Here is a 25,799-nt window from a genome sequence, read left to right on the forward strand (position 1 = left end):
TATAGATATATGGCATGTCAAACGTTGCAATATTCGATCTTTTGCATTTGCATTGTATAATTTTCCATTTGCATTGTATAATTTTTATTTGTATTGTATAATTTTCTATTTGTATTGTATAATTTTTCATTTGTATTGTATAATTTTTATTTGTATTCTATAATTTTCTATTTGTATTGTATAATTTTTATTTGTATTGTATAATTTTTATTTGTATTGTATAATTTTCCATTTGCATTGTATAATTTCTTATTTGTATTGTAAAATTTCTTATTTGTATGCGATAATTTTTCATTTGTATTGTATCCGCGGACTGTTTATTTGTTTCGTTACGAAGGATTTCATTGGTCAATTTTCAGCCTGTATCGGGTTGAAGATGTTCCGGATGCTCAAAGCAAACTGGGCTCATATGTATTTGCTTGATTGATTGATTGATTATTGTTTAACGCCGAGTCGGCAATATTTCAGCCATATTTCGGCGGCATATGTATTTGCGTGCATGTTAGACGGTCATTGGATTCTAAAAAGGGAGCGCTGGTAGATGGCAAATAAATAATCTGTCCTTAGGAATGCTGACTGAGAAAATAAATAAATTGACCTTGAGTGGTGGTAACTACCCCCACCCCCAAAAAACTGAGTTTTCGGGTTTGGGCGGATTTTCTTCTTTTTGTTTTTCTCCTTGTCTCTGGTCATATTGGAAATAAATATTCTCTCCTGCGAGAGAATGAAAATAAATAATCGGATTCGACACCCCCCGAGAATCAAATGGTCGTCCCTTAGCATGCACCGCAAATAGAGGAGCCGAGTTTGTGTTTGTAGAGAGTGCGCGATCGGAATTGTGGGAAGGGTACCAGACTAAGTTTGTGATGGGCACCTGAGACCTTTATACAGACTAAATTTTATGACCAATGACATCCTTCGTAACGAAATAAATAAACAATCCTCGGATACAATACAAATGAAAAATTATCGCATACAAATAAGAAATTATACAATACAAATAAGAAATTATACAATGCAAATGGAAAATATAGAATACAAATGAAAAATTATACAATACAAATGATTTTTTTTACAACACAAATGGAAAATATAGAATACAAATAAACATTATACAATCCAAATGGAAAATTATAAAATCCAAATGGAAAATTATAGAATACAAATAAAAATTATACAATACAAATTGAAAATTATCCAATACAAATGAAAAATTATACAATACAAATGAAAAATTATAAAATACAAATAAAAATTATACAATACAAATGGAAAGTTATACAATACAAATGGAAAAGATCGAATATTGCAACGTTTGACATGCCATATAGATATATATGTCAAAAATGGTAACCATCTTCAGTCCATAGAATCAAAAATTAAATATGGCTCTGAAGTGTTATAGAAGGAAAAACGTGAGGAAAAGTAACAGTTAAAATTCATGCCAGGTTGGATTATTTTAACAGCAGTTCTTTTATTTTTACAGGGCCTATGCCTCCACCATCAATGAAAGTACCGCAATCACCAGCAGTTCCTAAGTATGTAATGGTGTAACTTAATTAAATCAATGTTACTATAAAGGCGGGTAGTTAGAAAGACATCATTCCTCAGAAATCAAAATTTTTGTGGTCAATTCAAAAGTTATCGAAGTATACTAGTAAATTCTAGTAAATTAAAAAGTTTATAATGCTTGGGAAAATATCACTGAAACTATGATATCCATGTTTCAAGTACTTTTTTTTATGAACAGGTTCGACTGGTTCCAAACCAAGACAACAGTGACTTTGGTGGTGTATACAAAATGGAAGTCCATGAAATCAGATTTTGTGGTTATAGACAATTGTGATAACAAATTTCTAGCCTCCCTCTACATAGAAGATTACATTTACTATTTACATATAGGTAAGAAAAATTTAATTTCATATCATGGGGATCTAAGTTTTACGTTGGATTATATAAAAAACAAAAATTACTGGTAATAAAATCTTTTCAAGAACCACAGTAGAACCATTCATTGGCAAACATTCCAAAGTTGTGTGGATTAATTCTTTCTTTCTTTTCAAATTATGGACCTGGGGGTTAGAGGTGGCTAAAATTGGGATCAAATTTTATGCATTGCATTTATACAGGAAGAGAATTTTCTTCTCAATATCTGCAAGGCCATGTTAGTCATATTGATATTGAAGCATCCCCTTGTTGATTCAGAGACCTGTAGAGTTAAAGTGGGCCATAATATGGGGTCAAAATTTTCCTGGGAATATAAATATTCTTCAAAAAATCATCCGAAAAACAAGAAGGCTTAAGTTACTCAGTTGAGTGTTGTGGCCTCTTGTGTTAGATTTGTGATATTTAAGCCACATTTTAGGTATTTTTACCGATTTAAAAAACTTGCTTGCAGTAGTTTATATAAATTAACTGACTGAATAACTTGCTATAGAGTCTATTATGTAGTGAACTTTTTTAGTAAAGAAATACACAGTTAAAAGCTAGCTGAACATGAAAATTCCATTAAATTCTGCAGAATTTCTTTGATAACGTGTCCATATTTAGTTAAAAGTAAATGCAGTCTTTGGAATTTTTATGGGATATTTTACAGTGTATTGATTTTAAGATGATGTTTATTATTTGTCTTTTATAGAACTTGCTGAGGCAATATCATTAAACTATGAAGGTATGTATGCTCAGTAATGGAAATTATTTTTTGATCTGATTAGATAAACATCATAACCATTTCTAATAGCTCTTTTATTATTTTTTTCTGCAATGTCAGTATTTGTACATTTTTATGGTATTTTGTGTCAATAAAATTGCATAACTTCATGTCAGCTGAGGACTGTGTGGGTTTGATTTATTGCAGTATTGGGTAGATTTTTATATGTGTATTGTCTGGAAACTCTTGAAAAGTGATATTTTGTGTCTTCTTGTTTAACATTTATATGAAGTATTTCCAAACATGCTGAAACACCATTAATTTTAGTTTTTTTTACAAAGAAATTTCTCAAATTCAGATTTTGCAAGATCTGTATTTGGAGTTTAATATGACTTAAATATTTTATTAGCAATAGTATTTATATGATTGAAAAGCTTATTTTTGTCTGTATTAATGCATGTACATCTGTATTTCAATATTATTTAAATTTACTGCATTAGAAATATTCCCACAGAAATATATATCTGGAAGTCGTATAGCCATTGTGAATCTTTACAAAAAGCCAGAAAAAATTTCCATGGAAATTCCTATTTTGCTTTTGATACACAGGTATGTGGGATACACAGTATTTGCCATATCTGGTTGTTACTATATTTTATCTTCTATTGTTCAGTCACAGTTAACAAGGACACAGGAAAAACAGAAATTCTACTCACAAAGGAGAAATCTGATCAGCAGTGGTCAAGCCTTGGCAAGAACCTAGAGAAATACAACAAAGTGGTCAAAGTCAAAAACCAAGGTACACCACCTGTGTATATTTGACAGAAGGTTCAATTTTCAGGTTTCCTGACTTGTAGTACTGTAGATTCCTTAATACTCACCAGGGATTTTCCACTGCCCAGTGTAGGGCCGAATATGGGCCCCATTCCCAATTGCAAAATCCCTCTCTTTTTCCCAAAAATGAACCCATAAAGTTAACTTGATCAAAGTTTTGGTAAAAAAGCATGGCCAGGTTTGGGTATCTGAAGGAAATGAACAAAATTTTAAGAAACTTGGCGAAAACTTTATTAAAATTGATCTATTCTCTGATTTACAGTTCAGAATAATTAAGGAAAAGATCAATTTTATTCATCATAAGTGTTTATTTCTTGAAAAACATCATGCAATAAAATTTCCCAATAAGTGATAAATGTCATTTAATTCCCAATTCCAAGGGCCTGGGCCCCATTCCCAAAATGGAGTGGAAAATCATGCAATAAAATTTCCCAATAAGTGATAAATGTCATTTAATTCCCAATTCCAAGGGCCTGGGCCCCATTCCCAAAATGGAGTGGAAAATCCCTGCACACAAGGAATTAAATATTGCATAATTTCATGAGAAGTTCTACTCGCGATATAAATTTACTTGCATTTATTTTTATAATTGTCGAAATACATGTTAAACTCTTGAACAAAAGTCCACTTGTGAAATGATGTTTGCGCCCTTTGTCATCCACAAGTTATTTAGCAATATATGATATTAACGAGGTTCGCTCATGAGCTTTTGAGCAGATTTTTATCTTGACCTATATTTAAAAAATTCTGCATTATGTTTTAATTCCAACAATAAATTTGGATTCTACAATGCCAATTTAACTATATTCAGTTAAAACTCCATGATTAAATTCCATACCAAAAGCATTAAGTGAGGAACTATATTTTGTGGCGGAAGGTTTTTTAAGAAGAAAATGATCATTTTTTTCTCTTTCAAAGTATTTAAACTATGTTAAGTTTGGATTCCTATTTTTACATGCAGTCTACACACATAGTTATTTTGTGCAGTAGACTGTTTTATACTGGTCCTAAATTATCTATTAAATAAAACTTCATGAATTCTATCATCATATTTGAGAAATATAGCAAATATATTGTGAAAGTGAAGGAAAAAATAGCCCTAATTTAAGCTTAAAATTAGCACTATTTTAATAATATCTAAAAATTAACATCACAGACCCCCACTTTTAATTTCCTTTTCTGAATATATACAAAACTTTTAACCATTCTTCTTAAATTCAGTAAAATGTCATTACTTTCAAATGATTTTTTTGCTTGTTAAATTTTTAATGCCAGAAAAATGAAAATGTTTGAGTGCAAAAAGGTCAAATAATTGAACATGCGGAGTAATTTGAAAATTTCTTTGTTGTCACAAATTTTAATGTGTCTATTTGAGATGAAGTAAAGACTGTTTTCGTTCCCAAAATTTATTTGAACAAAAAATATTGGAGGAAAAACTTTAAAAAATGATTTATGTGTAAGACATATTTACAGTGCAGAAAGGTCAAACTAAATGCTCTGTAGCGCCAAAAGAAGCGCATTGACCCCAAATTTTTGTTTTGAATTTTAATAAAGCTATGTGTATAAATTCCAAAAATATACTTGATAAAAAATTCTCATTACTTTTGATGGCAGGATCCAACCTCCTTAAGTTCTCGTGTAATACAAAGAATCTACAGTATTTATAGAACTGATGTGTCCTTTTGCCCTTGAGCCTTAAATTATCTATAATAACAATGCTAACATACCTATATGTATACTGTAACTTCAGTATCTTTGAAAATTGTTTGAAGAAGAAGGGGTTAACAAAACTAAAGTCAGTGCCTTGTAATTTGTATGCAACCTTTTATACAGGGTCTTAGGAAATGTGTAATGGATCTAAAAATAAATGTGCTAAAAAAATAAATCTGTTTGAGCCTTGGAAGGAAAGTTTTCATGTTCAGAAGTTCTTTTATTGTAGATATAGATTACAGAACATGTAGTGTTGATTCTGTGTGTCAAGTTACCCATGATTCCAAGTTATTATGTCTGTCACTTCCTGTTGGAACCAGAATGTGTGTACCTATTGGATACCATGTCCACATCAAGCATAAAGTCTCAGGTAAACACAAGATATAGTCTAGCATTGGGAAATGTTTATAAAGTATTGTATAATGTAGGCATTTAATGGTGATTGTTCAGGAACAGATTTTTCTGTGTCAGCAAAATAATGTTTGAATAATGGGAGGAAAATGTTTAGAAACATGAATTTTGTGTAAAACTGACACAGAATTTTTTTTTTATCTCGGCAATGTCTTGTATGTTACAGGAATGGAGGTGGTTAGGAGTTACACAGCTGTGTTACCGACCTTGACCGGGGAGCAGGATAAAAGAGTCAAGGACGGTAGAGTCCTGTACTTGATGATCAAGATTTATAAAGGGGGAGCATTAACTCCATGGATTGATTCCCTCAGTATAGGTACTGTTTTACTATACATGGCTCTTCATCTTAAAGATTGTATGTTTTCCCCTCAAAATTTAATTTGAAACAAATATTATTGTAAATGTACTCAGTGAAAGTCTAGGATTGCTTCAGAATTGAACTTAAAAAATTTTTTATCATTTTTATTTGAAAAATGAGTAAAAATTAAGGATAATTTTGTGATACAGATGGGGCTTACAGAATGTTGTATTTTTGGAGCCATTTTACCTCATCAGTAGGTATATGAATAAAAAGGTAAAATAAATCAAAACTTTGACCTTCATTGCAGGTGACCTTGTAGAGGTCAGTACATTTACTGGGGACTTTGATGAACAGCGCCTGTCTGTGTGTCATGATTTAGTCATGTTTGCTGCAGGAACAGGTTTCACACCAATGGTTCGCCTCATAAACCACTGTGTAGAGGACCCTAAGTCAATAGTGTAAGTAAAACAATGTATAGAGGAGTGTAGATAAACCACTGTATAGAGGACCCTAAGTCACTAGTGTAAGTAAAACAATGTATAGAGGAGTGTAGATAAACCACTGTATAGAGGACCCAAAGTCACTAGTGTAAGTAAAACAATGTATAGAGGAGTGTAGATAAGCCACTGTATAGAGGACCCAAAGTCACTAGTGTAAGTAAAACAATGTATAGAGGAGTGTAGATAAACCACTGTATAGAGGACCCAAAGTCACTAGTGTAAGTAAAACAATGTATAGAGGAGTGTAGATAAACCACTGTGTAGAGGACCCAAAGTCACTAGTGTAAGTAAAACAATGTATAGAGGAGTGTAGATAAGCCACTGTATAGAGGACCCAAAGTCACTAGTGTAAGTAAAACAATGTATAGAGGAGTGTAGATAAACCACTGTATAGAGGACCCTAAGTCACTAGTGTAAGTAAAACAATGTATAGAGGAGTGTAGATAAACCACTGTGTAGAGGACCCAAAGTCACTAGTGTAAGTAAAACAATGTATAGAGGAGTGTAGATAAGCCACTGTATAGAGAACCCAAAGTCACTAGTGTAAGTAAAACAATGTATAGAGGAGTGTAGATAAACCACTGTATAGAGGACCCAAAGTCACTAGTGTAAGTAAAACAATGTATAGAGGAGTGTAGATAAACCACTGTGTAGAGGACCCAAAGTCACTAGTGTAAGTAAAACAATGTATAGAGGAGTGTAGATAAGCCACTGTATAGAGGACCCAAAGTCACTAGTGTAAGTAAAACAATGTATAGAGGAGTGTAGATAAACCACTGTATAGAGGACCCTAAGTCACTAGTGTAAGTAAAACAATGTATAGAGGAGTGTAGATAAACCACTGTATAGAGGACCCAAAGTCACTAGTGTAAGTAAAACCATGTATAGAGGAGTGTAGATAAGCCACTGTATAGAGAACCCAAAGTCACTAGTGTAAGTAAAACAATGTATAGAGGAGTGTAGATAAACCACTGTGTGGAGGACCCAAAGTCACTAGTGTAAGTAAAACAATGTATAGAGGAGTGTAGATAAGCCACTGTATAGAGGACCCAAAGTCACTAGTGTAAGTAAAACAATGTATAGAGGAGTGTAGATAAGCCACTGTATAGAGAACCCAAAGTCACTAGTGTAAGTAAAACAATGTATAGAGGAGTGTAGATAAGCCACTGTATAGAGGACCCAAAGTCACTAGTGTAAGTAAAACAATGTATAGAGGAGTGTAGATAAACCACTGTATAGAGGACCCAAAGTCACTAGTGTAAGTAAAACAATGTATAGAGGAGTGTAGATAAACCACTGTATAGAGGACCCAAAGTCACTAGTGTAAGTAAAACAATGTATAGAGGAGTGTAGATAAACCACTGTATAGAGGACCCAAAGTCACTAGTGTAAGTAAAACAATGTATAGAGGAGTGTAGATAAACCACTGTATAGAGGACCCAAAGTCACTAGTGTAAGTAAAACAATGTATATAGGAGTGTAGATAAACCACTGTGTAGAGGACCCAAAGTCACTAGTGTAAGTAAAACAATGTATAGAGGAGTGTAGATAAACCACTGTATAGAGGACCCAAAGTCACTAGTGTAAGTAAAACAATGTATAGAGGAGTGTAGATAAACCACTGTGTAGAGGACCCAAAGTCACTAGTGTAAGTAAAACAATGTATAGAGGAGTGTAGATAAGCCACTGTATAGAGGACCCAAAGTCACTAGTGTAAGTAAAACAATGTATAGAGGAGTGTAGATAAACCACTGTATAGAGGACCCAAAGTCACTAGTGTAAGTAAAACAATGTATATAGGAGTCCCAGTGTAAAATTAAGTACCAGTATATCACAGTATAGAAGACCTTACAAGTCTATATTTTAAATAAACTATATATGGTAAAGACAAAACTTTATGTGTAACATAAAATAACTGAATTCCAACACATTTTCATGCCTTTTCATGAATATAATGTTTAGCCAATGTTTTTTTTTTCTTTCAGAAATCTTAAGTTATTATTTTTCAATAAGAAGGAGGAAGACATTCTTTGGTATGATCAGCTACAGTCTTTAGCTGAGAAGCATGATAGGTTTGTGTTTTAACATCATTTTCCATTGACAATGATGGATCATGTTATTCTTCTTAAAAAATAAGAAACAATATGAGTCTATTCTAAATGTATTTCTTGGACATCTGGTCTGGATAAGTGCAACAGAATTATTGTTTACGGTTATTTCAAATATGCTAGTGTATGATGGGTTTGTCAATAAAATGAATTGAATTTGCCATGACTGTAATTGTTTTCATGGGACTACTGTCAGTAAACCATATGAATACTACTGTGGAGTCATTTTAAATCATGGAGATGAATGTTCCTGGGCAACCAAAATATTACTGGTTCATAGGGTTGTAATTTCATGAGTAACTTGTATAAACAAAAGATGTAATGAGCTGATGCATTGACAAATCAGTCTCAGTGATGTAAATGTGACCCTTGAAAACCAGGAAAATTGATCCCCCATGCACAAAGATGGTTCCACAGTAAGTGATGGCAGAATGTTTACTAGTGGATGTACTTTTGTTTTACTTTATGTACAGATTTTCAGTTGAGTACATTCTGTCAGAGGCAGACAACAGCTGGTGTGGTAAGACAGGAAGGATAACTCTAGATCTAATGAAAAACTCATTACCTCAACGGAAAGATCAGTCCAGTTTACTTATATGTGCCTGTGGTCCCACTCAATTTACTAATTTAGTTACTCAGTAAGTGTGAAATTTATAGAGTTGTCCCTAATTCTGTGTCATTTCATGGACAAACACATAGGGATCTCTTAGTCCAGCACCTTTCTATTAAATTTATTTACACAAGTTGTAGAACGTATGAATACAGTGTATGTCATCACATCTTCATGAACTTCCTTTGAAATATATTCAGTGAAGTGCAAAATGTGATGGAGTTCAAGGTTGTATCTAACCTCAAGGTCATGACAGACTAAACATTAACATTTTAGTTAGTATAGTTAATTAGTATAATTTAATTCTATAGAAAATGATCAAAAGAAATTAAAAACTGCTCATTTCCAGTAATATGTGACAACAATTTGTATAATACATAGAAACCATGAAATGGATGTAATGTCAACTATCTACCAGTTTTGTTTTGGTGCTAATGAATTTAAGAAAGATGTTGAGCAGTAGGTCCTGCAGTTTCAACATGATATTTTATATTAATTACCGGTAATCTTTACTTTAAATTGTGTCTAATATTTTGCAGATTTACCAAGGAATTAGGTCATTCTGATAGCGAGTACCATGCATTCCAAGGATGAAGTAGTCCCTAGTGAGCTCAAAACACAAGCAAACCATCTCAGGGAATATGTCTCACAACTGTGTCTGTAGCTCCTAAATCATGGTCTAACATAGAATTCCATGCAAAATGGCCAACACGGTCATCAATTGTACAAGCACAGCTGATTTAATTTATCTTCCATGTTGGTTCAGATACATGTACGTCAACAAAAAAAAAAATGAAAATCACTGTTAGTTGATGATTTATATGTGCAGAAAATCTGACAATTAAAAGTCTGAGAGTTTAGAAATGACCTACTTGTGTGTGGGTTTGTTTTTTTTTTTTTTCAAGCAGCAATGTCTATATTGGTAAGGCATTCAATACAGTGTCTCATATATCTGCATTGTTCAAGTTTTATTATGAAGTCAGATTTAAGTCATTGTTTCAATGAGCATAATGTTGTTAGCTACAAAATATAATAGACTGACATTACCATAAATATATCTTGTATTACAAGAATAATTGCTGGTAATTCACGGAATTTTTCGGAAAGCATGAAAGTAGTGTTACTTGAATGATGTCAACTTCATTACCATTTTGTTATGTGTCATTTAAATAGCAATTAATTTTTATGCCCCCGTATTGAAGATTCGGGGGTATATAGTTTTTGCCCTGTCCGTCCGTCTGTCTGTTTGTCTGTTTTTCCGCAAAAACTTTAACTTTTGATTGGTTGGAGCTATGGCTTTCATATTTCACATGTGTATTCCTTGTGACAAGACCTTTCTTTGGGTACCACCATATTTGACCTTGACCTTGGAGTTTGACCCAGTTTTGCAAAATTTTTCCCAACTTTAACCTTGGCCATAACTTTTGAATGATTGGTGCTAGGGCTTTCATACTTCACATGTGTATTCCTTGTGACAAGATCTTTCTTTGGGTACCACCATATTTGACCTTTTGACCTTGACCTTGGAGTTGGACTTACTTTTAAAAACTTTAACATTGGCCATAACTTTTGAACGGTTATTGCTAAGGCTTTCATACTTAGCATATGTGATCTTTGTGACAAGACCTTTCTTTGGATACCAACAACTTTGACCCTTTGACCTTGACCTTGGAGTTTGACTTACTTTTGGAAAACTTTAACCTTGGCCATAACTTTTGAACTGTTGGTGCTATTACTTTCATACTTCACATATAGAGTCCTTGTGACAAGATCTTCCTTTGGATACTAACAACTTTGATCCTTTGACCCTAACCTTGGACTTTGACCTACTTTTCGAAAACTTTAACCTTGGACACAACTTTTGAAAAGTTGTTCCTAGGGCTTTCATATTTAACATGTTTTTTCCTTGTGACAATACCTTCCTTTGGATCCCAACAATTGTAATCCAATGATCTTGACCTTGGAGTTTGACCTACTTTTGAAACAGTTTAACCTTGGTCATTACTTTTGAATGATTGGTGCTTCAGCTTTCATATTTCACCTGTTTTTTTCTTATGAGAAAGCCTTTCTTTCCTTAGGCACCATTAATTTTGACTATTTGACCTTGACCTTGATGTTTGAATTACTTTCGAAAAACTTTAACCTTTTCCATATCTATTCAAGGTTGCTGCTAGGGCTTTCATATTTCACAGGTATATTCCTCGAGACAAGTCCTTACTTTGGGTACCAACATATTTGATTTGCATTTGAGAAAGTTTAACCTTTGCTATAAGTTGCCATACAGGGGCATCAGTGTTTCACAAACACATCTTGTTTTTTTTTTAAATTGTTTAAATGTGTAAGAAAAATATTTTGTTTAGTGAAATGATGGAATATAAAGTTTTCCTGGTAAGCTTGAAAACTCAAATTCATTATATGTTATGATTTCAGTTGCACCAATTGGAAAACAGGCTGTGTGAACAGTGTGTATTTTATAGATAATTAAATTTTGATCCCTACATTGTATAGACTATATATATTCTAAATAAAAAGAATTATATTTTTAAGAAATTCTTTTAAATATTTTCTGCAAGAAATATTTCCTATAACAATTGTAATACATGTATCAATTTTGGCAATGTCTGCAATTATCAGCAGATTCCATAGACCATACAAGCAGATACGTGTGTGTAGGAGACAAAATTATTTTGCTACAGTCAGGTGTAAGAACACATCGTTAGTATACTGTTAACTACTTGTGGTATTTATAAATGTAAGGGAATACATATAATGCACAGTAGTTCTGACCAGTTTCTTGTTTCCAATATCTGTGATATATATTAGATCTAGTGTTTGTTTACAGGCATTTTTGAAAAGATGTTTACTACTTGTAAAGAAGGGGAAAATTGTGTGTAGATAGTACAGACCTTTTGTGTACAAGTTGTGATTGACATCCTAAGATCTTGTAGACTGTGTCTTTGTGTGAAGATGATGTGAAGATCATTGTGAATTTTAAGAGGTTGAAAACAAATACAGTTGAACTTTGTTTGTTAAACATCAATATAGCTTAAATGAATGATATTGGTGTATGTCTAAGTGAGCTGGAAATCCCAACCGCTTTTTCTTTATGTATTTAAACCTCAATATCTCAACCACTCAGATATCTTGGAGTTTTTTCACTGCCCCATCAAGTTTGAGTTAATGAAGTTTGACTGTATTTATTAATATAATTATGGTATTATTTCATTAAAATGTAATGAGCATGCATATGATACTGGAAAAATTTTGATAAATTTATACTTTACTGGTATTATCTTTACTAACCCAAGGCTTTATGATGATGAACTAAGCCTAACATTAGCAAGATAACTGCAAGAATTGATTTCACTGTTAAAAAGTGATGCGATATGAATTACTTCCCCTTGCTTAAGATAGATTGTGTGTGTGTGTGTTCAAGTGTGTGAATTTGAATTTCCAAATACAAGAATGGCACTTTTTCTGTTATGTTGCATCTTACTTCCATTTAGTTGCTCAACTGTTATTTTTGATAGAGTTTGTGTTATCTTAAAAAAAATTATTAATTTGATAATTGGTTTGATTTTTTTCATTTTCTCATTCTGGCACTGGAAAATTCCCATTACAACATGTGTATGTACTGACAAAACAACTTCTTCTGATATTAATGGTATGTGTACTTGCAGTGATAAAAAAAATCTCTGTATGTTAATTAATGAATGTTAGATTCCTTGATGAGTCCTATTTTTTACATTCTGTACACCATAGGGTTATTTTTGTTGTTATAGAGATGTTTTTAGTGTTATTTAAATTAAAATACCTAGATAACATACGACTTGTTGTTGTGTCAAAGCTGAGTAGGATTTGATTTGGTATACTGTCAAGTGTTCAAGATGTGTGCATTGTAAATGTTCACATGGTAAAAATTTCTTTTCAATGTTGGTTATTCATCAAAGCAAAGGGAATAAAGTGGGTCAACAGTGGCAAATGCAGTTTGAATTCTCTCATTAAAAATGTGTGTATATATATATATATATATATATATATATATATATATATATATATATATATATATATATATATATATATATATATATATTTACATTATTTTCTGATGAGTTTCCACAAGTTACGCGATTCAAATGTCATTTTTGAAGCAAAACAGTTTGCACTATAGTTTTGACATCAAATACGGTATTATGACGTCACAATGGAGATATTCTTGCTCATCTCATGGCAGTTCATGAGAAAATGAACAATCATCTAATTTGCAAAGAATCTTAAGGAAATACTTGGAAATGTAAATATATATATATATATATAGAACACTAAAAAAACCAACAACACTGTATATCCTACCTGTCGGATCTGCTAAATACAAGGTCACTGATGGAAATTTATACAAATAAGCACTAAAAATGTCCAACAATTAAAAATTGTCAAATTTTTGGGACGCCCTCTCCCGACTGACTGGCTAAAAATAGCCTGACTCAAGACTTTTTTAAGCCCCAGGAAGCAATTATTTTTCTGTATTCTGGAAAATAGATTTTAAAAATTTAACATTGAATTTGAAATTTGCTGAGAAAAAATTTTTTCTTACCAACCTACCAACCTAATTTTTTCATCCTGAGTTGGGAGCTGGGGCAAACATTTTTTTTTAAACTTGGCCCCAGTATGCATTTATGCTAGTGCAGAGAATAAAGTAACATGAAAATAATTTGTCTTGTAAATTATAATTCTATTTTCAAACACTAGTACATGTAATTGTAACAGAAGAAAAAATCGATTTATATTCCAGTCTTTTATTAATGTTTATAAAGTATATAACAGAAAACAAGAACCGATATAAACAACAAACATCTTAGGCTCACAGCCACCATAAATTAAAGTAGATGTACATTTCATCATAACGCCCATAAATCGACAAAGGAGAAAGTTGGCTAAAACATTACAACCATACTAAACATTAAAACATTTGCTTCCTTGCAGTTTTTTAGCATTTGAAAATCCACTCCAATATTTAAAAAGAAAAGTGAGAATAAAAGTAATTAACATGTAATTTAAGGAAATATTTAAAATATTCTTTTAAAAAATGTTATACAATTTAAAATCTATAATATGAAGAACACAAAAAAAAATTGTTTCCTTAATGGTGAATGTCTAAGTTCTGTATAACATTTCAAACATGCAATACAATTATAACTTTCATGCAGTTAAACAAATTATATATACTTGTAAGAATAAAACACACTTATCAAGTACTGGACAAAAAGCAATGTATTTAAATTATACATATTTAAAATTGCACCAACATACTACCAAGAGTAAAAGCATCTCAAAATTTCTTTACTTAGAAAATTTGTTATCATCTATCATACTCTATCTATTAACCCAGTCTCGTCATTGCTAGCTTGGGAAGCCATTTTCTTTTTCACCCATGTCAAAGCATGTGCTATCCTCTTGGCATGCTTGTGAGATGCACCAGTTATGTCTCTGATATTCTGATTGGTTAGTTTAAAAAGCTGCTCTAAGTATTTGTAATTTTGTCCAATCACAGCACTGGTATACATGGGAAGGCCAATGGAGGTGAGGAAATCAGGAATGGAGGATGTTTTGAGCTCAGAACCAGTGGAACATTTTTCCGCAAGATTTTCCATTTGTATCTGGAAAATAATTTTTCTCTCAATTCACTACACAGAGAACTATACACAGAGAAAAAGTGGCAAGATTTCTGAAAACTAGGAAGTTTTGAAAAGCCGATATCTTAATCAACCAAAAACTGTACTTACCACAGGTTTGTGTTGGGAAGTCAGTGAGTGCACTCGCACTTGCTCCAGTACAGTACACACACTAGCCACATCTTGCTTCAGTTCCTCAGAGTATCTCTGAATTAGGAGGGGTGGAATCTGGCATTCTCCTTGCTGTAAAATATAAGTACACAGAAAGTTGAATCTTATTCAAGTCAAATACAAGGAATATGTCAGAGTTACAGTTGGACTATACAAGCAAAATTCATAACCTCTCATTATCTTCAAGTTTTTCATCTATCCAACTAAGTTTAATTTTAAGAAATGTTTATCAGATACCGTATTATAATATGTTGTTAATAAGGACAAATTAAATAATAATGACAAATTAAATTCAATAGCACATTTTTGTATTCTAAGTCTATAATTAGTGTATGGCATAATCAAAGACATTTTACCTTTGTAGAATATGGCTCTTGTGAGAGGTTGATATTCTCATCATCTAGCTTAGCTGTAATGAGTGACACTAAAGATTTCTTGACATTTCTGAAGTCTATGGGAGATGACACCGGTCTGGAAATGTCTACAGAATGTGGTCCATTTTTTGGCACTTGTTTATCACTATATTGCACTTGTCCCTCTTGATTTGATATGGCACCTTGGGAAGATGTTCTTCCCTGAAGTTCTCCAGTGGGAGTGGAGTCTGATGAACCCCCTATGGATTCCCTTTGTCTCTGAACACATTCTTGTCTTGATTGATTCTGGCCTCCCTCAGGAAACACAGAGAGGGGCCCAAAAGGGCACATTACTTGAACATGTGCATCCTTCTTTGAATTTCTGGACTTTGTAACAACCTTGTTTGGAAATGGTTTTGATCTTTCACAGTCAGTAGCACCATATGAATGTCCATTCACCTGATTGGTAAACTTGGAGCACCTTGCCTCAGAATCACATGAAGAAGAAGTCTGCGTACCAACATTTGAACACATGACAACAATGAAGTCCCCAAATACAGAATTCTCTTCAGCACTTGGAGTCACATGTTCCCCAGGGTGAACACATGAGGGGTCACTTCTCCGTACCATATGATTGATCTCACAAACCTCCCTGTCCTCCTCTGTGAAGTCTCTGTCACTTCGTTCCATATCTGAGGTCTGACTCTCCCCTCCACAGTTCTCCACACTGGTCCTTCCACTGCTAGCACTCCCTCTTCCACTGCTGTTGGCCTGCCGACTGCAGACGTACCGAATCTCCCCCACCGTCCGGTTCTGGTTCACTGGCTGAAGATTCTCTTTGTTGTATTGTAGAGGAGACACACGACTGGTCTGGTTCTTTGCAGATATCATGTAACCTTGCTTGTTGAAAACCTCCTTGTGACCTAGATGCTCCCAGCTGCCATAGCAACCTGAGTCCCTACTTCCTGGGCATGTGCGGTGATGGCAATCACTGAAGGTCATTAGCCGAGGAGAGTAACAGTATAAGGTTGCTTGATTAGACAAACCATTATGGCTCCCTACCTCTGGAAATTCATCATCTGCAAGAAACTTTATATTAATTTCTTTCCATTACAAGTATTATTTGCTAAATAATATAAGTGCATCTTGATATTGGTCATTTCAGTTAATTTCATCCCAATTTCTGATTTAATGCCATCAAATTTACAAATTCTGAGTGGACACTACTATAATCTTAGCAGCTAGAACTCTGATTAAAAACTTACCTTCAGCACTACATAGGAGTTCAGCTGCTGTTAAAAGTTTCGCCCTCTGCTGGGGGTCCCTGATGCCAAGTGCATCAAGGTCACTCTCATTTAAGTCGGCAAAACTTTCCAGGTGCTCAAAACCATTTTCAAGAAAGACTTTTTCTAGACTCTGGAAGAGATTTAAACCCACTTCTATAATATATCAACTGAGTTTTACTATATAACATTGGACATTGGATAAGTAAAGTTTGTGTAGTATACCTCAAATGATTTTAATAAATAGTGTATGTAGTCCAACAAACCTCTAATCCTAGTCTATATAGAAGCTCTTCCACTGTTCTGGGTTTAGCTTTCCTCGGAGTCCTCCGTGGGTTTGGTGTTCTTCTTTGGCTTCCTTCACTGGCACTATGACTACAGGCTTCAGTATATGAGGGCCTAAACCAACCCGTCTTCCCACTTAGTACACCTTTCCAGAGGCCCCCTGCTGTCTTTGTGGCAACCCAGATAATGTCTCCTTTCTACAAATCAATAATGGCTCTTTATTTTTAAAATTTTCACCAAATATGCAACATCTCTGTTATTTTTTTTCATCGGTTTTTCTTTTATAGCAGTACTTTTGAAGTAAGAAATAAACATATCATAATGCTTCATTACCCAGTGAACCATTTATCTTTACCTTATACCAGATATATAGGGTATAGACACATAATTGTGTTTCAAACTAAGTTTTAAACAAAATTCACCAAGAAATTTGCAAATTACAGGCAAATGAAAAATAGTGTTGAAGAACAGTTTTGACAGCATTTAATCAATTTTTCTTTTATTTTAATGAACACAAACCTTGATATGCAGCATGTCCACTTCCGTCTTGGACGGTGTGTAATCGGTATGGACCCTAACTAGGGAGGAGGAAGTGTTGTCAAGGTTACCAGCCATTCCTTCTGCCTCCATTGAAGAACCACTTTTCCCGCTTCCTGGACTAGCACTGTGTGTGGCTGTAGATAAAAATTCATTTTGTAATGATATACAAACTTTTAAACATGAAAAAGTAATTTTCACATCATAGATATCAAGTTTTACACTGATTTATTATTTTCGCTTTCTTTCTTCTGATTTTATGACTAACATTTTAGGGTTTTCCTGACATGATTTTGATTACCTACTGATAGCCAAGTAAATCTACCTACACATATTTCCCGATCCTCCACTTTGCGAGCTTTCGACAGAGCTCACAGATTTATTGGTCCCTGATTGGTTACGCACCTGCAAGTCAAAAATAACCATAATTAATTTTTCTACACTTAATATTTGCATCAACTTTGGTGCATGTAGAAATGATTTATTGACATAAAACTGTGAAATTCATCCTCTTAAATGCTTTGATGCCCAATAATCATTAAGCAAATTTAGAAACAATTATTGACGTTAAACGGAAAGGGAGGTAACTTGACCCCCTTCATTAAGATTGTCAAGTTTTTGTTACAAGAAATCTGATATCGGTACATTTCTACTGAACATGCAGGTGTGAAATTTAATCCAATTAATCAATATCTTGAGCCTTCTTTTAAGCTTGACAACAAGTGTCTTGTTGCTGTCCTTTTTTTGTATGCCTGTTCCTTTATTTCCCTTGTTTGAATGATAACTCGACAAGTTTTGCCATCTGTAAATAATGCCATTTTCCACATGATAAGCCCTGGTCAATTGTTGTGCCCTGACAACTTTATTAATACTTAAATCAATACAAGAACATCCTTTCTAATTGAATAAATCTACGTTCTCACTAGATCCTGCGTCTGACCCAACAATCGCATTACTTTACAATTCCTGTAAAACCACATTTCTTACTTCGGCCTATAATCTGATGATGAAAAAAAGTGGTGTATACGACAAAATCAATATTTTCTTCACAAAAAGTGAGAATAAATTGCCTGATTTTCACAAGCAGAAGGTATAAGGAAGACTGTCTAATCTTAGGAAATGAGGCAAATTACTGGTTTATGTCAAAGGACTGGAAAGGACCTAAGCTAGTGCAGTCATTATCTTAGGCACATTGAAATCTTTTGATACATGTATATGTGCTACACTTCTGAAAGATTCTACACATCTTCATGTATTTTATTTTTGAACAGCATAAAGAAGTACATGTACTTAAACGAAATTGTGGTGTTGTATAATTTCCTTATACTAAATGAAACTTTGGAAAAGGCCTAGCAATAATCTGCTCCGGTTTCCATAAAAGATATTAAAAAAAAAAAATAAAATTAGATATTGTTAACCATGTTTGCCATTTTTTCAAAAATGTTTCAAATTTGGAAAGAAAGCACGGAGATTCCATTGAGCCTTAGCATGATTTGGGGGTTAAATAATTATAGATGTTTATAAGTTTATAAATAATTCTGATTTCCGGGATGGCCATTTACTTTTGATCAATACACGGTATACTGCAAATGAAATCATTTACTATTTCAAAAAAAAAAGATCATTCTTTCTTATCTTGTTAGCAGCAACAAACATTGGCAGAACTGAATGTAAACATAACACTCAAATTCAAATCAAAATCACATCTGTGACATGAAAGGTTTTTCACAGTTTCCACTGGCAAATAGATCACATTGAAACTTAGACCTAAATTACCCATAAAAAGGGCAGAGAAACGTAAACATCGAGTGTCAGAGGTTCTCGGCAGTTTCTAAGAAAAGACAGACATTGAAATTCGAGCTTAGTGTTGACTTTTATCTCTAATGATGTGTATATTACATCTCTCATAAATATCTCAGGGTGAAGTCGCAGGATAGAACTGTCTGCGTCAATATTTATTTTACGTTACTTGGATTACATGTAGCACCAAGGTAGGGATACACTTGCGTAGAAGATCAGGGGTCTGCACTTTGAGTTAAAATATGAACTTCTCAATGTTCAGACAAGAAAGTGCATTATGCAATTATTGTATTGAAATGTGTAATTGTACAACTAGAAATAGAAAGATTAAGTGCACCAAGTTTCTCTCTCACTGAATAAAATTGTAAAAGCAGTGCTTGTGATGAGCAAAAATCTCTTCATCTGTCAAAACATTTGAAAAAATCTTGACAAGTTTGTTCCTTAATTGAAAGACAGCCTGAATAATTTACCTCAACATTTGTGCGTGAACAAATGAGTATGCTAAGACTCATCATTCTTTTCATAATAATCAAACCCAACATTTGTGTAAAAAATGAACATCTTTGACATTAATTTAGCTGTGTACTGTACTTTTTTACACAGTGCAATCAATCAGCTACAGGGTAGTCCTAAACACATGTTAATTTAAGACCAATGAAAAATTAAAAAAAAAAAAAAAAAAAAACTTTTGTACCTCAAGCCCTGACATGGTACAGATTCTCTGGCTAATTGAGACAGACACTGACACCCTCCCTTTCTTCCTTACGCTGAGAAACTCCAGTGTGATGGTTCATGATCCTAATGTATTATATATGAGACCAATGATTCAAAATCCTTTCATGCTATCAGCTAGCTAATGCAAACTGGGTCCCTTGTCGCTCTAAATTAGCACCCACTTCAAAGTTGTCAATTCTTAATTCCCAATTCTCATTTTTTGTCTACTTGCTGAAACTCAAAAATAGTAAAAACCATTTCTGAACAAGAAACTTTTGCACCCCCCCCCCCTTTTTCCTTGTTTAACTTTTCACAAAAACTGAGTCATTATTTCTGTTTTTGCAATGCTTGCATTGAAAAATTCTTATTTTATTTACTAAAAAACATCTTTAAAAACACATTTATTGATTTTTTTCTGTACTGGATTTCCGACTTAAATTCATTTTCTATTCCACAAAAAAAATCCCTTCTTTGCTTTGAAGTCATTAGTTTATTAGGTTCAATAAGCTATGCATCAGATCTATGAAGAGAAATTCTTATTTCCTTTATCTCTTTATGGTAGTTTTTTAGAATTTTACTGTTCCCCAATACGCTGAAGCCATAAAATATAATGAAGCTGACATGAATCTAAGAAAAAGGATTGCGGAGAATAACTGACTGAGATTATCAGAAATTGATCTTGACACTCAATTTCTGTAACTGACATCAAGGGAGAGTGAGATAAAGCCTTTTTTAAGGATGTTCACATCATGATTTCCAAAAACCAAACTATAGATATGTCCATAATATACCAGTACCCCCAAAGTATATAAAATCTAATACATTTTTCTTATACTGTACATGTACGGTACTTTTTTCCGCATGAGATTAATTTACGCTATGTGTGCGATCACAAATTTTCCGTGGAAATTTGTCCTAACATAATTTAAGTGCATCTAAGTCATACAATAGCAATCCAAGAGATCTGCGTAATTTTCTACCCGCAGATTGAACAAAAATTCCTTGGAATTACGACTCCGTGGAAACAAGTATGTTTATAGTATTCAAAAATGAATCTAAGAAACTGTCCCAAATAAAAAAAAAAACTTCTGAAGTGTAATATATATTTATAATTTAATTTTGGTTGTAAAGCGTCATTTGATTGGATAAAAAAATTAGAATATAGCGTATAACCTGGGTAGCCTACATCACAATGACTTACGTCAAAAAACGTATCAATCCGCTTGACGTTACATTTAAAATACGTACAATTTAAAGGCATTTTTGAAAGAGAAATTGTTTTATTTTTTACACTTAATGATGGGAAATTAAATTATAAGGAATGACTTTAATAGCTACCCAAGTTACACTGGAATAACCTGGGTTGGAACAGTTTACGCTTTTTTATAAACTGCTTCGCGGTTTATAAAGCGTAAACTGCCCCAACCCAGGTTATACCAGTATAACTTGGGTAGCTTTTAAAGTCATTCCTTAAATATTTGTAAACTAGGTTAATATATAATCATGTAATCTATTGAAATTATTTTGACTGTTCACTTATAAAAAATGACCGAGTTGAATGATTTTAACCTAATAACAAATTGATTCTATTCAGTGTCTGTAATCAAGAAAATTAGAAAAGCCTTTCTTCCTTCCATTATTTTCCTAAATCTTCCAATGAAAGGCTTTTTTTTACAACTGAAATGATTGCTCTCTAAATTATTAATGTTTGTTAGTCCTTAGCTCAGACAAAATAAATATAAATCGTGTTTTCCCCTCTAGGCACCGTCACCGTGCTCAGTATGAGGGAACAATAATAGAATGAAGATAGGAAGTAATATGCCTAGGAAATTAAAAATCGGATGCAATACCCAGAACTTATCTCTGATTCCTGACAGAAAAGACCTAAATATTTACTGTTCTTCTTTTATCAAGGCAAGATAAATCAAAATGACAGTGCCAATAAGCTTCCGGAGATAAATCTATCAAACCAATCGTCTGTGCTTTTCTCTCTCTTTTTTTTTTTTAATTTCTTGATTTGACACAAGAAGAATCAACAACTGAACTGCTAGTAAAACAAAGTCAGAAGTTCTTAGCCCTTTCTGGATCTGTACTGGCTGAAATAATTCGGATTGACAATTTCCTGAAATTACATTCTATGATGAATTCTATTTCCTCTTGGAAATATAATTAAATGGCTTCCCATAATTCCATCACTGTTGTCTCTCTCTTGATTTATCTTTTATGAGCTTGGGTTTATGTGGAAGATGTTTATCCGTAAAATAATATTTTGTAATGTTAGTAAGTGGACAGCCAAACAAAATATCAGCGAGCATCGACTTCAAAGGCATACGTACCATTCTCACCAATTATATGGCCCATGTACATAAACACCGTCAGTATATTTGTACAATTACATGTGATATCATAGACTATATTTTTCATCAACTACAGAGGAAATGCATCTTGCTCTGCCAGAGTTAAAATAAATCCTCTTTCAAATTAGACCTTTCCTTAAATATTGATTCTACAGAGAATTAAGACAGTGGAGGAGATTCTTTTGCATTTTTTTTCATCATGGCTACTTAAATTGACAACCATAAAGTGGTATTATGGTCAGCATCCACTGAAGGGATGCTCCGAGATGAATGCAGTGTAATATTATGATGTCAATTAGATCTGATAAAATATTCAGCTTGCTAGAGTTGAATGACTGGTTAATAGGATGAGGGCACTAGTTTAAATTCAAGAGGTCAACTTGGAAAGGTGACTTTGTCTGCAAGGATGTTCTGTCCATAACTACCATTTTTTTTTATCAGTAAAAAAACAAAAACATGAGGTCTGCAGGGAAGGCCAATTTTTCTCCCCAATCCCCTTTAAACATGAAAAAGATGAATCCCCATCTCCCAGAAAGTTTGGAGATATTTTGATTCGTAATCGTAAAGAGAATCTTGATTATACTATGGAATGTTAAAAAGGATACAGAAAGATGCCAAGATTTGTAAGAAGATCACTGGAAGAAAATCATGGCCAGGGCATATACCCAAGTAACCTCAAGACTAGAAATAATCTACAAAAATCTACCATTATCAGAATTTTCTGGAAATTTTGTCTTGTGGATCACAGAGTGTGGTCATCAATAATGTAGTACATTCCAGTAAATTCCCTGTAGACATGAGAGAAGCTGAGAATTTGATGATTAGCTAGTGTGTATCCCCTGCCTGACCAGACACAGCTGTAGGGGTCGTCTAAGGTCAGTAATCATGTGACAGAGGGGGCAGACAGCTGGATCTGCTGAGTTACGTCCAATGTAAATAGATAGATGTGATAGATGAGGGTTTCTAATCAACACAGACTGACATATCACAGACTGCTAAAACTACAAACCAAGCAATGTTACTAAGTTATAAATTGTATCTACACCAACATCAGGGTGCCCACATCATCAGATAGCAGTTTTAAACTTTTTATGGCCAACTTTTTATTTACTTGGATTAATAGGTGCATGCACACAAATTACACTGCTGTTTTAGTTTTTATACACTTTAACATATTTTATGGTCTCATATTTTATGCACATTACTTGTTGATAATGGATACATGTTAATCAAGAGTGTGAAAAAAAAAGACAGCTGTCATCTTCATCATTAAAACTTTGCAGCATGCGAAATTATGTTCAGATGTCTCTGCATGCACTCAATCTCATGTGTTTATAGACTAGATAGAAATATTTTAAATGACCCAAACCTATTTTTAACTATTTTTTAATTATCTCCCTTTCATAAGGGCCTCACCCCTTCATGTAAACAAGTCTGAATCCCCCCTGATTTTTGAAACTTGTTTAATGCTTCTGGAAGCTAAAAATGTGAAATGTTTAAGTTTCTGGGCATACATAAATAATCTTAAAGACAAGAAATTGAACCTAATGGATCACACACTTCTTTCATCAGGTGAGCTAAAAGCCCAAAGAATTTAAAAAAATATTTTTATAATGAATCTTTATGCTGATGGATTTGCCAAATAATGAATTTAACCTGGGAAGATTTATGAGAATTCTGCCTTTACTCAAACTTTATGTCCACATTTTGTGTACATTTTATTACAAAGTATAGATTTTTAAGTGAGTAAACCAGAAAATACCGTAAATTAATCATAGAGAAGACTCAGGTTTCACAGAATAAATCACATTAATTAGCAGGAATTATGTGAAATCAATTCATTTTATCACAAATTTCACACAGTGTAATTAAGGCCTGGCCCATCAAACCCAGTCACCTGGTATTATCATCCATTACAGAAGGTTTTACACATAGCAGCTTTTTTTCAAATTATTCTGAAATCTGTATTTTATGTCTAAAATGATACAATCTCACTGTATAGCTCAAGTTCTACTCGTGTAGAAAAGCATCTCTAGTGATTGCATTTTTTTTTTTGCAAGATACGTAATAATTCCTTTTTTCCTTACAGTCATATATTAGATATTCTAGGGTGTAATTTTGTTATTTTTTTATATAAGTATTTTTGTTTTCTTATACCTTTTGCATTTTCATTGGATCTCCTCCCTCAGAGTTTTTCCGCCAACCAATGGCTGGTGAACTGTCTGATCCTGTTGACATGGCACTGGAGTAGGTGCTATAATTCCAGTTGTCTCCCCTTGTTGCTGAAAGCTCACCAGGTGTCAGGACATGAGTCTGGCACTCCATAGAATGCTCAGACTCCATGGAAAAATTAGACATGGCAGATGGAGATTCATGGAAGGAGCTATGGTGACCGTTACCATGGTAAAAGTTCCCATGCTGACCATAACAGAGACTGCCTGTATGATACATTTTGCCATCATGAGGAAAGACTGGCGAATACAGACGTGGGTGACCAGGTGAGTAAAATGTCACAGGTGAGTGAACTTCCGACGGGCCGTAGAACCCACGAGTTGGGGTACAGGACATGGCACGAGCCGCCTCTGGTGATTTTGTAGAGGGAGTGAACTCAATATGACTGACACTGTGGACGCGACGGTGTTGGTAACACTCGAAACGGTGACTAGGATCATTGCAGAAGTTCGGAGAGGATTTCGTCGGATCATTTGACAGAAATCGCTGACACACCTGACATCTAGTTGTAATGTCTGTATCAAAAGAAATAATCACTAATCAGGAAATAATTATTAAAGAAAAAGATCAAATTATCATCCGTTTGTATTTCAGCATTCAATCATCTTTTATTTTTCAATCTGATGATCCTACTGGCATTGTATATTTGAATCAATCAAGTCTATTATTTCCTACAGACATATCAATTTAAAAAGCTTTCATGGAATAATAAGAGACAATAAAATTACGTAATTTCTCTCTTATTAACTTCACTTTTTTTCCCAATCAGTCTATACTAGCGATACATCAAACATCTGAGGTTCATTATTGCGTTTAATTCTACATCTTTGAACTTTAGTAGGTTTATTGATTGTTTCACACAACAAAAATAATATTGCATGATCCCCAGATCCCAAACTTGAATCAGCTTTGTTGTTGATTGCGTTACCATGGTAAGTTGCCGAGGGTGATTTAACAGGTTTGCCTCCTTGCTTTTTCTTCTTCTGGGCCCCTTTATGGTTTCCCTGGGAAAGAAATGAAAAAAAAAAAACATCTAAATCTAAAACCTCTCTGTGAATCAATGCAGCTATGATGCTGTTGCATCAAGTAATTAATGCCTAATCATTTGAATCTTTACGATCTTTTTATGGTTCACCCAGGGCAGGAAAAAGAGTAGAAATAAACATTTTTTATTGCTTCATCAGACAGAAAACATGAAAAGTGCTGCCTTCCTCTTCTTATACAAATTTGATAGCTGTTCAATTTTTTTCATATCATTCACATGTCTTCAT

The 25,799-nt window shown here is 33.5% G+C and overlaps 3 protein-coding genes across 8 annotated transcripts in view; 2 read left to right on the forward strand and 1 right to left on the reverse strand.

Annotated features, from left to right (window-relative positions):
- Nucleotides 1-13,086, forward strand: part of LOC133201753 (cytochrome b5 reductase 4-like) — a 51,362-nt gene extending 38,276 nt beyond the window's left edge. For all 4 annotated transcript variants that reach the window (XM_061337547.1, XM_061337549.1, XM_061337546.1 and 1 more), the window contains 10 exons: nucleotides 1,487-1,538; nucleotides 1,751-1,902; nucleotides 2,639-2,671; nucleotides 3,324-3,449; nucleotides 5,424-5,564; nucleotides 5,772-5,921; nucleotides 6,214-6,364; nucleotides 8,392-8,478; nucleotides 8,988-9,152; nucleotides 9,664-13,086. In XM_061337547.1, the coding sequence (XP_061193531.1) occupies nucleotides 1,487-1,538; nucleotides 1,751-1,902; nucleotides 2,639-2,671; nucleotides 3,324-3,449; nucleotides 5,424-5,564; nucleotides 5,772-5,921; nucleotides 6,214-6,364; nucleotides 8,392-8,478; nucleotides 8,988-9,152; nucleotides 9,664-9,718 (1,112 nt within the window). In that variant the 3' untranslated portion in view covers nucleotides 9,719-13,086. The remainder of the gene's footprint in view (nucleotides 1-1,486; nucleotides 1,539-1,750; nucleotides 1,903-2,638; nucleotides 2,672-3,323; nucleotides 3,450-5,423; nucleotides 5,565-5,771; nucleotides 5,922-6,213; nucleotides 6,365-8,391; nucleotides 8,479-8,987; nucleotides 9,153-9,663) is intronic.
- Nucleotides 1-25,799, forward strand: part of LOC133201752 (tubulin--tyrosine ligase-like protein 12) — a 232,685-nt gene that overhangs the window by 31,378 nt on the left and 175,508 nt on the right. The window lies entirely within an intron of this gene.
- Nucleotides 14,266-25,799, reverse strand: part of LOC133201746 (SAM and SH3 domain-containing protein 1-like) — a 40,607-nt gene continuing 29,073 nt past the window's right edge. For all 3 annotated transcript variants that reach the window (XM_061337537.1, XM_061337536.1, XM_061337535.1), the window contains 9 exons: nucleotides 25,457-25,532; nucleotides 24,454-25,043; nucleotides 17,755-17,830; nucleotides 17,408-17,562; nucleotides 16,870-17,085; nucleotides 16,586-16,736; nucleotides 15,324-16,399; nucleotides 14,908-15,039; nucleotides 14,266-14,781 (listed from right to left, as the gene is read on the reverse strand). In XM_061337537.1, coding sequence (XP_061193521.1) covers nucleotides 14,491-14,781; nucleotides 14,908-15,039; nucleotides 15,324-16,399; nucleotides 16,586-16,736; nucleotides 16,870-17,085; nucleotides 17,408-17,562; nucleotides 17,755-17,830; nucleotides 24,454-25,043; nucleotides 25,457-25,532 — 2,763 coding nt within the window. In that variant the 3' untranslated portion in view covers nucleotides 14,266-14,490. The remainder of the gene's footprint in view (nucleotides 14,782-14,907; nucleotides 15,040-15,323; nucleotides 16,400-16,585; nucleotides 16,737-16,869; nucleotides 17,086-17,407; nucleotides 17,563-17,754; nucleotides 17,831-24,453; nucleotides 25,044-25,456; nucleotides 25,533-25,799) is intronic.

The sequence above is a fragment of the Saccostrea echinata genome, unplaced genomic scaffold, assembly GCF_033153115.1.
Source record: "Saccostrea echinata isolate AGI-Se365-2 ecotype Australia unplaced genomic scaffold, CSIRO_AGI_Sech_v1 ptg000045l, whole genome shotgun sequence".
NCBI classification, from domain to species: Eukaryota; Metazoa; Mollusca; class Bivalvia; order Ostreida; family Ostreidae; genus Saccostrea; species Saccostrea echinata.